The sequence below is a fragment of the Anolis sagrei genome, chromosome 4 (assembly GCF_037176765.1).
Source record: "Anolis sagrei isolate rAnoSag1 chromosome 4, rAnoSag1.mat, whole genome shotgun sequence".
Taxonomy (NCBI): domain Eukaryota; kingdom Metazoa; phylum Chordata; class Lepidosauria; order Squamata; family Dactyloidae; genus Anolis; species Anolis sagrei.
In genome coordinates, this window is record NC_090024.1 from 123092607 (window position 1) to 123109322 (window position 16716).

At 41.1% G+C, this 16716-nt stretch overlaps 1 protein-coding gene across 3 annotated transcripts in view; it reads right to left on the reverse strand.

Moving 5' to 3' along the window:
* Window positions 1-16716, reverse strand: part of DHX9 (DExH-box helicase 9) — a 52662-nt gene that overhangs the window by 19651 nt on the left and 16295 nt on the right. For 2 of the 3 annotated variants that reach the window (XM_067467619.1, XM_067467618.1), the window contains exons 7-14: window positions 14193-14239; window positions 13197-13333; window positions 9840-9929; window positions 9588-9749; window positions 9319-9396; window positions 6979-7170; window positions 3418-3559; window positions 987-1069 (exon numbers count right to left, since the gene is read on the reverse strand). In XM_067467619.1, the coding sequence (XP_067323720.1) occupies window positions 987-1069; window positions 3418-3559; window positions 6979-7170; window positions 9319-9396; window positions 9588-9749; window positions 9840-9929; window positions 13197-13333; window positions 14193-14239 (931 nt within the window). Of the gene's footprint in view, window positions 1-986; window positions 1070-3417; window positions 3560-6978; window positions 7171-9318; window positions 9397-9587; window positions 9750-9839; window positions 9930-13196; window positions 13334-14192; window positions 14240-15983; window positions 16098-16716 lie in introns of those variants that run through there. The other variant, XM_067467620.1, reaches the window with a different exon arrangement.

A 16716-nucleotide genomic window follows, 5' to 3' on the forward strand; every position in this document is an offset into this window, starting at 1 on the left:
CCACAAATGAAGGACCTCCAAGACTCCTGGTTATGAACAAGTTTGATCACTAAAGCAGACACGTAGCTAACACAATAATTTTACAATGGTTCCAATTACTTTGAATTGTTATCTTAAAATAACAGAGATTAAGATCTTCTGGGGAGGACCTGCTCACCTACTAACCCAAGAAGTGACCATCACTCAAAAAATTGATTTTGTCATTTGGGAGTTGTAGTTGCTGGGATTTATAGTTCACCTGCAATCAAAGAGCATTCTGAACTCCACAAATGATGGAACCGAACCAAATGTGACACACAGGACTCCCATGACCAACAGAAAAATACTAGAAGGGTTTGGTGGGCACCGACGTTGAGTTTGGGAGTCGTAGTGCATCTATATCCAGAGAGCACTGTGGACTCAAACAATGATGGATCTGGATCAACCTTGGCACGAATATTCCATATGCCCAACTAGGAACACAGAGGGAGCAACTAGGAACACAGAGGGAGCAAGGAAATAAATCTTGACATTTGGGAGTTGTAGTTCACCTACAATCAAACAGCATTCTGAACCCCATGAATGATAGAATTGGGGCAAACGTCTCACACAGAACCCCTATGACCAATAGAAAATACTTAAGGCCCACCAGTCCAACTCCCTTCACCAGGGCAAGAAAATGTAATCAAATATTGTATATCCAAAAATAAAGAAATTACATATATTAGAAACCAAAACTTTCTTATTACTTTATTTTCCAGATCACCAGACTGGGCCACAGCAACACGTGGCAGGGGACAGCCAGTGTTTTAAATAAATAAATAAGTGCTTCACTGGTATCGAACCCAGATGTTGGAATTACACAGACATATAGACCCAAGTAAATTCACTGCCAATGTTTCAGCTAAGTAGTGTACGGTGACCCAAAACCCTAAAATTGTACTAAATATTAAGCCACAGACTTGTCCACACAAATAAAGATTAAGTGTTAAGTGTATTCAACTCACATTGATGTCTCTCTCATGGATTTCATCCACAATGACATGACTGATTCCACGAATGCCAGCTTCCAGCTTCCTCAGGAGAACACCTTGAAAAAAAAAGTCCACATCAATGCAGATGATGTGCTATGCCAGGAGTACTACAGGGTTAGTTCCCTGATGGTGCTTTGGTATCAATTAAGACAGATTATTTGCTGGAATTATCGTGCATATGTGTATTAGCATATATACTCAGTGTTGCCTGGGTGTTTGAGGGATCATTGTCCCCCACTTCCATTTTCCCTGTCTTTCTCTTTCCCTCCCCTCATCCTTTTCCTCTTCCTTCCTTCCTTCTTCCTCTACCACATTTCCTTTCGTCCCCACATTTCCTTCCTGCCAAGAAGGCATTTCGTCCTCTTCTCTTGCTCTCCCTGCCAAGGCAGGATAGAGCCAATGAGGAGCTTCTGTCGCTGCCATTTTCCTGCCTCCGTATTTGAAAAGTACAAAAGCAGTGCTGTAGCAGACAAAGGTGCCACAATGACCCCTGTATAAGTCAACTTGGATTTTAGGGTTCTTTTCTGGCATATTTTGACTTACAGACATACATGGCAATACCGAATTTAGTGACATCTGGGGTTATATTGTGCATTTTAAAAGTTTTCCCCTTTTAAAACTTTATTTTCATCTTTTACAAAAATGTGCACCACTCAAAATCTTCTTGGGAGTCTATTACCCCTTATCATGTATAAGCATAGAAATTTTAAGTACACTGTCTGCTCCACTGGCTGCCAGTCCATCTCCGAGCCCAATTCAAAGTGCTGGTTTTGACCTATAAAGCTCTATGTGGTTCTGGCCCAGCTTACTTGTCCGAATGCATCCACCCCTACATCCCACCTTGTAATTTCACATCATCCGGGGAGGCTCTGCTCTCGCTCCTGTCAACATCACAAATGCGTCTGGCAGGGACGAGAGACAGGGCCTTCTCGGCGGTGGCCCCCCGTCTATGGAACACACTCCCAAATGAAATAAGATCGGCTTCTTCCTTCCTGGCTTTCAGGAAGAAATTAAAATCGCGGTTTTGGAACCAGGCTTTTGGTCAGCAGACGTAAGAAGCCCTTAAATGGACATTAACTGGAACAGCAACAAGACTAATGAGACTGTTCTTACTGGTTTTTTAACTGTTTTTAATTACTGCTTATGTACTGTTTTAATTATGACTTATGTTTAATTGTGGTTGTCATGTATCGGCATCATATTGGTGCCGTCCTGAGTCTCCCCTTGGGTTTAGAGAAGTGTCCAAGGTCAGGGTAGGAGAAGGTTGCGTTGTCAAAAGGGAAACAGTCCAAGTCAAATTAGTCAGAGATAGAAGTTCGTCTTGCTGCTGTCGCGCGGAAAAAGGAACTGAGTTGAAGCCCTGCCCGGGCTTATATATCCTGCGGGAGGATGGGTGGGGCTTCCATCAAAAATTGATTAAATAAACTCTAGAATGTTCTGATTTGCTGCGCATGCACAGGAAAGTACCCATATGTGCACATTTCACGGAGGACACGACGAAGAAATGAATAAATAAAACTTATTCACAGATCACTGTGAGTACTGCACTTTTTATCAAAAAACCCCGAAAACATCCCCTTTCCGAGAAGAGTGGCAAAGGGCAAGAGAAGCACGGCCATACAGCCCAGAAAATTCACAGCAACCCAGTGATTCTGGCCATGAAAGCCTTCAACAACACCAAAGGCAAGAGCTTAGTTCATCTCCAGAGAACCTAAAAGAAGCACCTACCCCTTCTACTATCATCTGCCATAGTGCGAATTCTGGCCTTTTCAAATGCCTGGGAAGGGAAATAACAGCACAGCCAGGAGTGGCCCTGAGAGAGGGGAAAGCACTGGTGCTTTCTAGGCCCGTAGCCAGGATTTTGATTCGGGGGGGGGGGGGGGGGGGCTGAGTCTGAGTGAAAGAGGGTCTACCCTAGCAAACCTTTTGTATCGTTACCCCAACACCCCCATGCATATGGGATATATTGAGCATGGTGATCAGTTCGTGATATGAATAAACATAACAATTTAAATAATGTTCGAGTAAGGCCTTTTCACAGACCATCATGAGAATTTCGGGGGGGGGGGTTAAGCCCCCAAAGCCCCCCCACGCCCCTGGGCTACATGCCTGGTGCTTTCCTATCACAGCAGAAAGACTCCTAACCTATCATATAAAAATACAAAATCTGTCCTAGATGTATACATGCATACATAAGATAAGTTCTGTAAATAATTAAACAATTTAAACAAAATAAATGTCTATATAGGGTTCCAACAGAGGAAAACTGTCCAATGTTTCAAATGTTCTCCTATTCTCTGAAATACTACTGTAGGAAAGAACCCTCTATTTTTGCTTAGACCAGGTTCATTCTCTTCTGTTTCCAATCTCGCATAGGAATTAGCAACTTATAACCAGCACACACCTACAGTGCAGAACAGCATACTGGCATGGGGCCGGGGAAGCACTGATTCAAAGCGGACACTGTAGCCACAGCTATTCCCAGGTTCTTCTCCTCTCTCGTAGGCGACTCTTTCTGCCACCGAAACAGCACTGATCCTCCTGGGCTATATGGAAAAGAAACTGGTTAGAGTTCAAATGTAAATTGAGAAGGGGTCGTATACCATTTTGAAATTATTTTATTTTGTGTTTCTTTTATTCTTAGATGTTTAATTTTTTGGCTTTTATCGATCCAGGAGTTTACTAAGTTTTCATTGAAGTTTATATCCTATTTCCAGGCCTCCACTAAAGTATGTTTTGTATTATAGGATAAGGCTATTAGTTCCTTATATATTTCCCCTATAATGCCTTTCTCTTTTTCTATTTTCCAGCCAGTTATTCTATCCAATGGGGCATCTGATGTTTCTTTTTTATTTCCTGTGCTCTTTGTGACAAGCCTAACTAAGCTATCCAATACTTTAAGCCACATTGGTCCTTTATCTTATCCCATTTTTTAATATCTCCATTAGGTTCCAAGAGGTCTCCTACCTTCTTTACTCCATTCTCTTTCAGGGACCTGATTAAATTCTTAAATGTTTTATCTTTATTTTCCATTTCTAACAAATGCTGGCATAAATGCGGGGAGATTAGTACTTTTTCGCACATGTGGTGGGACTGTTCTGAAATTCAAAAATACTATAATACTGTTAGAGAAGTAATAGAGGAAATAACAGAGCAAAAACTACATTGGAATAAAGCTCAATTTTTGACCCTCAACATAGAGGTCAAGGAGGGGAACAACGAATATTAAAATTTATGATAGCCGCTATACATGCCACAATCGCCAGAGGTTGGAAAGATAAAACAAGGTGGGACCTGAAAACCTGGTGGTCGTATCTTTCTGACTATTTGATTAATGATTTCATCCATGAAAAGAAAAATAAATATTTGAATATTCAGTCAAGACAAGATTGGTTTAGGAAATGGTCTTGTTTAATCGACAAAATGGAAGGAAAAGATAGGTACAGAACTTTAAATCAGGCCTTCCGTACAATTAAATCAATGAACTGATTCAAATAACCCAGATAGGGGGTGGGAGGGAGGTGGGAAGAGGGTGGTAAGGGTGGGTGGGTGGGGTTTAAAGGGGTAATTAATTAAGATATACGGTAAAGGGAGTCACAACTGGAACCTGTATCCTAGCCATAAAGATTGTAAACAGTTTTTATGTTATCTTTTAAGTGGCTAAGGTTCATATTGTATTGTTTTGTTATCTGTATGAAGAAATTAATTAAAAAAAAAGAGAACAAATGTAAATGTAGCATCACCAGATCCACAACAGTGGAGAAAAATCCCTACCATTTTGTCCACAACCTCAGCCGGTCTGGATGAGCTAAGCACCACTTCTTGTCTGCTGACTCCCCAACGGACTCATAGACCTAGTAAAAAAATACTCTTCAGAGAAGGTGGCTTTCATGTTTCTTCACATTCAGAAGTCATCTTGTCTGCATGAGTCTTTTTTACTAAGTCTATGGGCCTGTTGGGGGAGGCAGAAGCAGGAAGTGGCACTTAGCTTAGTTAAACTGGCTGAGGACAAAAGGTGAGGGGCTGCAGAGTTGTTGGGGATGGGGCCTTCCCTCCTCCTCTCTTGGAGGCAAGACCATTGGTAAGACAAATGGTATTTGGACTTATAAAAACTTTAAGAAAATTCTTTAAAAAAACAACAACAAAGTTTTAAAAGGCATTAATTCATGCTGCTTTACATTTGATGTAATACAGTTTTCATTCTTTTAATTTCATTATTTCTATTTCAAATACACTCTACTTCAAACCTCTTTAAAAGAAAAACTAATGGTAATAATAATAATAATACTAGGTTCTTGTGGGTTTTTTCGGGCTATATGGCCATGTTCTAGAGGCATTTCTCCTGACGTTTCGCCTGCATCTATGGCAAGCATCTTCAGAGGTAGTGAGGTCTGTTGAAATAATAATAATAATAATACTGTTTATGCTTGAAGCAATATTCACTATTATAAAGAGCTGGCAACAAATTTTAGATGGAATCCTTGTACAGAAGAGGGAAAGTTCAAAAATTACCACAAACAATATGCATGTTCAGTTCTTGTGGGTTTTTTCGGGCTATATGGCCATGTTCTAGAGGCATTTCTCCTGACGTTTCGCCTGCATCTATGGCAAGCTTCCTCAGAGGTGAGGAAGCTTGCCATAGATGCAGGCGAAACGTCAGGAGAAATGCCTCTAGAACATGGCCATATAGCCCGAAAAAACCCACAAGAACTGAGTGATTCCGGCCATGAAAGCCTTCGACAATACAATATGCATGTTATCTGCAACAGAACAAATAGGAAACTATTTGTACTAAGGTTTGGTCAACCAACTTTTGGGCATTGCCACAAAGAAAGATATTGGCAAGTGGAACATGTCCAGAGAGGGGCAATCTAAATGATCCAAGATGTGGAAGCAAAGGCCCATGAGGAGCGGCTGAGGGAGCTGAGCATGTTCAGCCTGGTGCAAAGAAGGCCAAGAGGAGATGTGATAGCCAAGTTTAAATATCTGAAAAGACCTCACACTGAGGAGGGTGCAAGCTTGTTTTCTGCTGCTCTGGAGACTAAGACAAGAAGCAATGCATTCACCAATTCATATAATTTTGTGAATGTTAGTTGGCCCCTGTAAATCTATTGCAGTTGTTTTATATTCAATTTTATGTCAATAGATAATTTTTGTTTTTATTATTATTCAAATGGCAGGAAAAGAGATTCCACTTTAAGATTAGAAAAAAAACCTTCCTGATAATAAGAGTTAATCAACTGTGGAACTCTGACTTAAGAGTGTGGTGGAAGGGCCTTCTTTGGAGATTTTAAGTAGATGCTGGCTAGCTATCTGCCAGGGATACTTTGATTGTGTATTCCTACATGGCAGGGGTTGGACTGGATGGCCCATGGGGTCTCCTCCAGTCTCCAATTAAATATAATCCTCCTTTAGGATTATATTTAATTATCTCTAAAGTGTATCTATGGACATCAGACTGGCAACAAAGATCCGCCTAGTCAAAGCCATGGTACTCCCTGTAGTAACCTACAGATGTGAGAGCTGGACCTTAGGGAAGGCTGAGCAAAGGAAGATCGATCCTTTTGAACTGTGGTGTTGGAGGAAAGTGCTGAGAGTGCCTTGGACTGTGAGAAGATCCAACCAGTCCATCCTCCAGGAAATAAAGCCCGACTGCTCATTGGAGGGAAGGATACTAGAGACAAAGTTGAAGTACTTTGGCTACATCATGAGGAGACAGGAAAGCCTAAAGAAGACAATTATGCTGGGGAAAGTGGAAGGCAAAAGGAAGAGGGGCCGACCAAGGGCAAGATGGATGGATGGCATCCTTGAAGTGACTGGACTGACCTTGAAGGAGCTGGGGTGGTGACGGCCGACAGGGAGCTCTGGCGTGGGCTGGTCCATGAGGTCACGAAGAGTCGGAGGCGACTGAACGAATGAACAACAACAAAGTGTATCTAAAACAAATGCTGTTACAATCATTCACCTGAGTCACAACAATGTTACATTCAGCAGCTCTTCCACTGTGAATGAATTCATCCAGGATGTATTGTGGAACCTGAGTGGTTTTGCCACAGCCTGTGGCCCCACGGATTATAACAACAGAATTTCTATGGATGGCATCCATAATGGTTTGTTCAAATCCCTTCACAGGCAGAGTCTCTCTCTCTTGAAGAATCTAGGACAGAAAGAAGTTCACTATCAATACCTCAATCAATGGCTGATACCAAATGAGAGACTCCCCCCTGGGCACACAGAAAACTGGGCGACTTGGAAGGCACTGAACAGACTGCGCTCTGGCACCACGAGCCAATCTTAAGAAATGGGGCTACAAAGTGGAATCCACGACATGCGAGTGTGGAGAAGAGCAAACCACAGACCACCTGCTGCAATGCAACCTGAGCCCTGCCACATGCACAATGGAGGACCTTCCTGCGGCAACACCAGAGGCACTCCAAATGGCCAGCTACTGGTCAAAGGACATTTAATAGAATACCAAGTCTGCAAACTTTGTGGTTTGTTTGTTTGTCTGTTTTTTAATGCAATACAACTGTTTTGGTTTGCTCCTGCCATGATAAAAAAAAAAACTATCAATATTCCGCAATTATATCCAGCTTAACTGCTAACAATTGGCAGTTTCATAGCTAAAATTATCTCTTTAGAAAATAGGTCATTATCCAGCCACTGATTTCTGTACTCTAAGGGCCCTCCCACACAGCCATATAACCCAGAGTATCAAGGCAGATAATCCACAATATCTACTTTGAATGGGACTGTCTGAGTCCACACTGCCTTATAATCCAATTGAATGAGGATTTTATACAGCTGTGTGGATCAAGAGTTTGAAATAAATCTAAATGTGCCTTTCACTGCTTCTCTTTTACTGACATTCTTTGTATGTATGAAAATGAACACGCACATAGATCATACTAGTGGATGGACTTCAGTTACATCACAGATGAAATTGACATCCATCCATTTACTGAATATACTCGAGTATAAGCCTAGTTTTTCAGCTCTTTTTTTAGGCTGAAAAAGTCCCCCTCAGCTTATACTCGAGTCAAGGTTATTTATTATTTTACTCTCTTATTATTATTATTTGTACTACATTTATTATTTTACTTTATTATTGTGATTACATCTATTATTTACATTTATTATTTTACTCTATTATAACTCTTATTACTATATTTCCATTACTTTAATCAATAATAATAATAATAATAATAATAATAAATGTAATAATTTATTTTTAGTAATAAATTATTACATTTATTATCTTATTCTCTTTATTATTATTGCAAGGATACATAAGCACATTTACAATGAAGAAGATGAAAATAATGGTTTCATCCGAGTTGGACAGTTATGTTAAATTACAGTTTTATGTAAATATTCAAAAACATTGGACCTACTGATACCTCAATTAATGTAATTTTATTGGTATCTATTTTCATTTTGAAATTGACCAGTACATGCTTCATTTCCCACCCTCGGCTTATACTTGAGTCAACACGTTTTCCCAGTTTTTTGGGGTAAAATTAGATACCTCGGCTTATATTCGGGTTGGCTTATACTTGAGTATATACAGTATTTATTTATTTATGACATTTATATGCCGCCCTTCTCACCCCGAAGGGGACTCAGAGCGGCTTGCAAGATATATATACACATACAATATATTATTAGTCTAGTACAATATCAGTATTATATATTACTATATTGTAATATGGATATTGGACTGACCTTGAGGGAGCTGGGGGTGGTAACGGCCGACAGGGAGCTCTGGTGTGGGCTGGTCCATGAGGTCACGAAGAGTCGGAGACGACTGAACGAATGAACAACAACAACAATATGGATATGCAATATATTATATTTATATTATATTACTAAAATAGCACAGGAGACAAGGTGAAACTGTCCCCTGGCCCCCTCTTTCTTCACTCTGACCCAGAGCAGAAGTTGGTACTGGGGGAGAGGCGGGTCACCAACTGATGCCCACCCTTGCCCCCCCCCCCAACCTCACTCTGGCCCAGAAAGAAGATTGGCTCTAGGGAAGAAATGTCTAAATACACCTTCAGACAAATCTATCTCCCAATATGTTCTCTAATAAATTGAAAAAGAGTATCCAGTACAGCAATGGGAGATGTAGTAAAGACAGAAGGCGCTGCATAAGGAATATGGCCCTCTGTCCCACCATTATCTAGGTCTTTTGGCATGCTGGCATCAAATATTCAATATGCACACTGCTGTGCCATCAAGTCAACACATATTCTAACAATCACCCTTCACAACCTTCTACAAAATAAAAGTCCAGCAGACTTACCTTCTGCAGCCCCTGATCATTCTCCATCTGATACATGAGATTGCTTTTTATGTCCAGGCTTATCTGCTCTGGTGTGGCCTTGAATAAAGAACACAGGATTTGAAGACACACCTTTCTTTAACATTGCTACGACTAAATCCAATAAGCTAAAACTAAGGCAGTTAACATGTTTCATGTGAAAATTCTATAAAAAGGGAAACTAATTTAAATTAAATTAAAGGGTAAGAATCAAAACATAATGTACAACTATTTGAAAACTGCAGACTTACATATGCCAAAGGACCCTCGTCAATATTGGAGCTGGTCCATGGATTCCAGTTTGACTGTGGCGGTGACCATGGCACAACTCCCATTTGATTTGGGCATTGGGATGGCTCAAAGTGGGCCAGCTTCCCAAGATTGAGTACAACGGGAACGCTGGGATCTTCAGGCTGCAAATTAGGAAAATAAGAAGTTGCTTTGTGAAAATAAAAGAAATAATCCATCCAAGAAAGAAAGAATGAAAGCTTATATATACTCACTGGTGGAATGACTTCAAGACCCATCTCGTCTACAATACTGTGAAGCTCATTTTCCAATTGAGAAGTGAGTTTGACTTCATAAGCCTCTATCTGTGGATAATTCCAATGTTCGCAAGTAAGAATCCAAAACCACCTCAAAAGCAAAGGCTCAGAGTAAACAAGTAAACTGGTGCTTCAAAATATATACTGGATTAGTGAAATCCCATTTGCACAAAAGAAAGTTATGAAATATTTTTGGCTTAAAAAATGAAATTAAGCAAGATCAAATTTATTGTCGAAGGCTTTCATGGCCAGAATCACTGGGTTGTTGTAAGTTTTTTCGGGCTGTATGGCCATGTTCTAGAGGCATTCTCTCCTGACTTTTCGCCTGCATCTATGGCAAGCATCCTCAGAGGTAGTGAGGTCTGTTGGAACTAGGAAAAAGGGTTTATATGTCTGTGGAATGACCAGGGTGAGACAAAGGACTCTTGTCTGCTGCTGGAGCTAGGTGTGAATGTTTCAACTGACCACCTTGATTAGCATTGTCAGCCCATTGTTATTATTATTACTATTACTATTATTATTATGGCCACGTTCCAGAAGCCTGCCCAAATCTATGTGAAGATGCCTGGCATAGATGTGGGCGAAACATCAGGCGATAACACTTCTGGAACATGGCCATATAGTCCGGAAAGCTCACAGCAACCCAGTGATTCCGGCCATGAAAGCCTTCGGCAACACACAGTCCTTGTTCTGTTTTCAAGCTAACAACATCTCCTGTGTCCAAATCAACATGAAATCTGCTGGATGTTAAGACTGCAAGTTATTGCAGTTCTAATTATGACTAGATATGATGATCTTCTAGAAGAAATCACTAACTAAATAATCTAACTGTTTTATGCACTGAGATAAATCTATTTAAACACATTAACATATTGCAAAGTTCAGCAAGGATCTCAGACTGAAATCAAAAGAAACACGTAGTGCATAATTTTTACAGAGTAATAATCATAATAACACTTTATTTGTACCCCGCTACCATCTCCTCAAGGGACTCGGTGCGGCTTACATGAGGCCGAGCCCAAATACAACAATACAAGCAATAAAACAACAATACAAATAATTAAAATAAAAAACACAGACAATAAAATATACAACATTATCAATGAGACAGCACACAATTAAAAACAGTGGGAAGGCCAAATGTAGAATTAAAATTGGAAGTGATGCTGAGACACGGACGAAAAGGAGATAGTGGTGTTTGTGGAAAGGCATACGAGCAGACCTAAAGAAATGTAAAGTGCTTTGGAGGACAAAGTGCTTGTTGTTGTTGTTCATTCGTTCAGTCGTCTCCGACTCTTCGTGACCTCATGGACCAGCCCACGCCAGAGCTCCCTGTCGGCCGTCACTACCCCCAGCTCCTTCAAGGTCAGTCCAGTCACTTAAAGGATGCCATCCATCCATCTTGCCCTTGGTCGGCCCCTCTTCCTTTTGCCTTCCACTTTCCCCAGCATAATTGTCTTCTCTAGGCTTTCCTGTCTCCTCATGATGTGACCAAAGTACTTCAACTTTGTCTCTAGTATCTTTCCCTCCAGTGAGCAGTCGGGCTTTATTTCCTGGAGGATGGACTGGTTGGATCTTCTCGCAGTCCAAGGCACTCTCAGAACTTTCCTCCAGCACCACAGTTCAAAAGCATCTATCTTCCTTCGTTCAGCCTTCCCTAAGGTCCAGCTCTCACATCCGTAGGTTACTACAGGGAATACCATGGCTTTGACTAGGCGGATCTTTGTTGCCATTCTGATGTCTCTACTCTTTACTATTTTATCGAGATTGGACATTGCTCTCCTCCCAAGAAGTAAGCGTCTTCTGATTTCCTGGCCACAGTCTGCATCTGCAGTAATCTTTGCGCCTAGAAATACAAAGTCTGTCACGGCCTCCACGGTTTCTCCCTCTATTTTCCAGTTGTCAATCATTCTTGTTGCCATAATCTTAGTTTTTTTGACATTTAGCTGCAACCCGGCTTTTGCGCTTTCTTCTTTCACCTTGATTAGAAGGCTCCTCAGCTCCTCCTCGCTTTCGGCCATCAGAGTGGTGTCATCTGCATATCTGAGGTTGTTAATGTTTCTTCCAGCAATTTTCACCCCAGCTTTGCATTCATCAAGCCCCGCACATCGCATGATGTATTCTGCATACAAGTTAAAAAGGTTGGGTGAGAGGATGCAGCCTTGCCGTACGCCTTTCCCAATCTTGAACCAGTCTGTTGTTCCGTGGTCAGTTCTTACTGTTGCTACTTGGTCCTTGTACAGATTCCTCAGGAGAGAGACAAGGTGGCTTGGGATGCCCATCCCACCAAGAACTTGCCACAATTTATTATGATCCACACAGTCAAAGGCTTTAGAATAGTCAATGAAGCAGAAGTAGATGTTTTTCTGAAACTCCCTGCCTTTCTCCATTATCCAGCGGATATTGGCAATTTGGTCTCTCGTTCCTCTGCCTTTTCTAAACCCAGCTTGAACATCTGGCAACTCTCGCTCCATGTATTGCTGGAGTCTTCCTTGCAGGATCTTGAGCATTACCTTGCTGGCATGAGAAATAAGGGCCACTGTACGGAAGTTGGAGCAGTCTTTCGCATTTCCCTTTTTTGGTATGGGGATATAAGTTGATTTTTTCCAGTCTGATGGCCATTCTTGTGTTTTCCATATTTGTAAAGTGCTTTGGAGGACAAAGTGCTATGGGATCATTATTCCGGGAAGGCACACTGGAACAGCCACGTCTTCAAGCTCCTTCTGAAGACTGCCAGAGTTGGGGCCTGTCTGATGTCTTTAGGGAGTGAGTTCCAGAGTCGAGGGGCCACCACCGACAAGGCCCTCTTTCTCGTCCCCACCAACCGTGCCTGCGATGCTGGTGGGATCGAGAGCAGGGCCTCCCCGGAAGATCGAAGGGATCGTGTGGGTTCGTATAGAGATGCGGTCATGCAGGTAGGCGGGTCCCAAACCGTTCAGGGCTTTGTAGGTAAGATCCTGCACCTTGAATTGGGTCCGGTAAATGAATGGCAGCCAGTGGAGCTCCTTGAACAGGAGGGTTGACTGCTCCCTACAGGAGGGATGAGTAACCTCTTCAATTGATTTAAGGGCAAAAATCCATATTAATTTTTGCTGGCGAGTATGAGCTCTCAGATGCTCCCCTACTTCTGGAAGTTGCTCACCTTTACTTTTAACACAGTTGCTCAAGTGTCCAAATAAAAATCACTTCCCAGAAGATCAAAACAGCATAGCAAAGTCTTGGCTCTTAAACAAATACGATCTTACAATTATTTTTCTAAGACTGTGAAGGCAGGTCTATGATGAAGAAATTACAGGACATTTCTCACAGACTTACCGATTCACCTTCCTTCTTCTTGGTCTGCCCAGAGAAAGCCTCAATGACGTTCAGATGATAGAGCTGCCTGACCAAAGACAAAGCACAGGACTGTGCGGCCAGCTTTTTATTTGAGCCATGCTCACGAGCAAAGATCCCTGAAACAAAGAAATACAAAATCTGCCAGTGGCCAATGAAAGTTTTCCTGCTCTTTTACTGTAGGATGTTTTAAATACACACTTACAAACACAATAATCAACTACCAGAAAATCACCCATATCCCTGTGAAATTACTTCTGGAGGCCCCTGGCACAACTAAAGTAAGGGAACTGTAATCTCATTAAACAGACCCCTGGTTTCTGGTACAGAAAGCCTGCGGGTACATAAATAAGTTAATGCTTAACAAACTACATGGTAGGATTTTTGTGTGTGTGTGTGTGTGTCAGGAGTGACTCCTGGTGTGAGAGAATTGGCCTTCTGCAAGGACGTTGCCCAGGGGACGCCTGGATGATTTGATGTTTTTATCATCCTTGAGGGAGGCTTCTCTCATGTCCCCGCATGAGGAGCTGGAACTGATAGAAGGAGCTCATCCGCCTCTCCCCGGATTCGAACCTGCAACCTGTCAGTCTTCAGTCCTGCCGGCACAGGTTTTAACCCACTGCGCCACCGGGGGCTCCTCATGGTAGGATGCAATCTGGTTACTGCTGGGGCATCTTGTATCATCCTGACTTGAAATCAGATTTTATGATCCAAAGCATGAAATATATTTTACAAAATGGGAATCCCTGGAATCCTGTTATTAGAATTATTTCTAGAGGGGAAGAATATTCTGAAATGTTTGACTATTCTGAAACCTTCATAACTTTTCTTTCTATCTTGGTTTTGTTTGTTTAAGGTGAACTCATGTCAGTAAGATTAGCTCAAATGGCTGCCCCTCATTAGTTCATATAATAATAATTGAAACCTTTTGTAATGCCCTAATTCTGCCATAAGGATCACCTCCTATAAGACACTTACTTCGGGCCAGTTGCTTGACATAAATAGTCATTTCTGCAATAAAGCTCCTGCAATACATACAGAAAAAGAAGTATTGGTGTTTGATACTCCTATACAGTCAAGGTTTCATGCAAAGCCCATAAATCATTTGAATTTTCAAAAAGTGAACAAAATCCACATTTAAAACATGGTTACTAGTAAATCAGCAGATCTTTTCAAAGCACTTATTCTCGCATTATGTATTTAAAGTGAATATATTTTTCAGAGGTAGTATGTCATCATCCATACCTCTTGAGAGGAATGGAAAAAATATATATATTAGGATGACGTTCCCAAATGAGCAAGAACAACAAAAGGATCCAGACAACAAAAATGTACAATGATCTCAAAATTTAATCTGTAAAGTAGAACCACATTTTAAGTAATCTAACCAAAACAAATTCACACTATAGATTTTCTATATATGCCTTTTCCTTCTTTATCCTTAAAACATCTGTTTAAGTATAGATTTCTGTCCCAAAGGGAGCAAATACTCACTAATACTAGCAAGAGGAGTAAAATACATACCTCTCTTTCAACAAGTGAATCACTTCTGTGAACATAGCTAAGAAAAAATGTCCAAGTTTGCGAATAACCTCAAAGAAATGAATAATACAAAAACAACTCCAAATATCCTCTTTAGTATTCCTAATACTTTGTTTGGTGATAATATTTGGTTTCTCAGTGATATGACCAAAGAAGAAGACTACAGGATGCCTAAATGATAATCCCCTTCAATATCATCAATGAGATTTAAGTCATCATGCAGAAAGCAATGCATAAGAACAGACTTCAAACTATTTCTAATGGAAATTACATAAATTTATTGCAAGAGCTCATGAATTGGGTTTTTATAGAAGCACTGGATTTTAAAACTTTATTATCTAAATAATAATAATAATAATAATCTTTATTTATACCCCGCCACCATCTCCCAAGTGGGGACTTGGAGCGGCTTACATGGGGCCAACATATTACAGCAGAATAAAACCAAAAACATAAAAACAAACAACATCATCAAAATTACATAGAAAAACAAAAACAAAAAAAATATTCCAATAAACACAGTCACGATAACAGTGGGCGGGCCACATGTACAGGATAAAACAATTAAAAGACTCAATGAGATAAAAAAGGAGCAGGTTATTTGCAGGGAACTCATAAAAACAAACAGAGTTGTGAAACTAAACTTCCCATTTGGAGGGTGTGTACTCCAGTGGCAGAAGCGTTGAGGGGAGCAATTGTAGCATGTTATACACCTACTCGCCAAAGGCGCAGCGGAAGAGCCAGGTTTTAAGGTTCTTCTTTAATGTTTCTAGTGAAGGGGCTTTCCTGATCTCTCCAGGTAATGAGTTCCAGAGTCAGGGGGCCACAGAGAAGAAGGCTCTCTCCCTTGTGCCTACAAGATGAGCTTGTGAGATTGGTAGGGGCGAAAGGAGGGCCTACCCCGAAGATCGAAGGGCCCGGGTTGATACATGGAGAGAGATACGGTCACAAAGGTAGGCGGGTCTCAAACTGTTTAGGACTTTGTAGGTGATAACCTGTACCTTGAATTGGGACCGGAAAATAAATGACACCTTAAGTGTCACCTTAGATTTCAACAGGTCAAAATCCCCTTCAATAATTATGCCTTTAATATTTCTGCAATGCTGTAAAAAAACACATTAGAACTGCAACAAGGTCATGGTGATGATGACTCCACTGTAAATAAAAAGGTATTATGATGCTAAAAGCTTTTTCTTAGGCTCCTTCCTAAACCACCAGTGAACTGACCTTCAGGCACAACGGCTTCATGGGTCAAAAGGCCACTGGCTCTCAGGGACACAACAGCCACCCTTTCATTAATGACATCGATGTCAGTATGTTTCTCAGCCAGGCTTATAGTCAGCACTCAATTCATTCTCCTCCACCTGAGGGGGAACAGCGACACCAGAAATTAATTTACAATAGATTCCCATGTGATTGCTTAGTACAGCCTAAGCAGCAGCACATGTGTGAACGAGCAAAAATCTCTGGTGTTGCTGTTGACCATCTCTTTTGACACAGAATTTAAACTACACTGCTGCTTTTGTGTCACTCTCTCATCCCACCATGGACAAAGCACAGGAAAAATCTGTTTAGACATATATATCTTTATTTTAGGTACAAAAATACCTATGTGGTTCTTCAGATGTGTTAAAATTGTCATGTCAGTTTGCAGTGCTTACATTTAAGCAAATGTAAACCATGAACTAAAGATAATGTTGAAAGGGTATTGTAGCGCTTGCACAACAGGACTGCCTCGCCCTGCCCTCTCTGCAGCTCTGGGTAATTCTCTGAAATGGCCCCCAAATGGTTTCTCTGACAGCCAGAGTTGGGTATGGGGACACACTACAGTTAGGAGAACAGCTAAAAGCAATTTCCTCCTAGTTCCACCAAAAGATGCAGTTACACATCTCCTGATTCCACTGAAAGATGCAGTTACACAAAGACAGCTTCCATCTGGATTCTGGCCAGTGAGCTAATA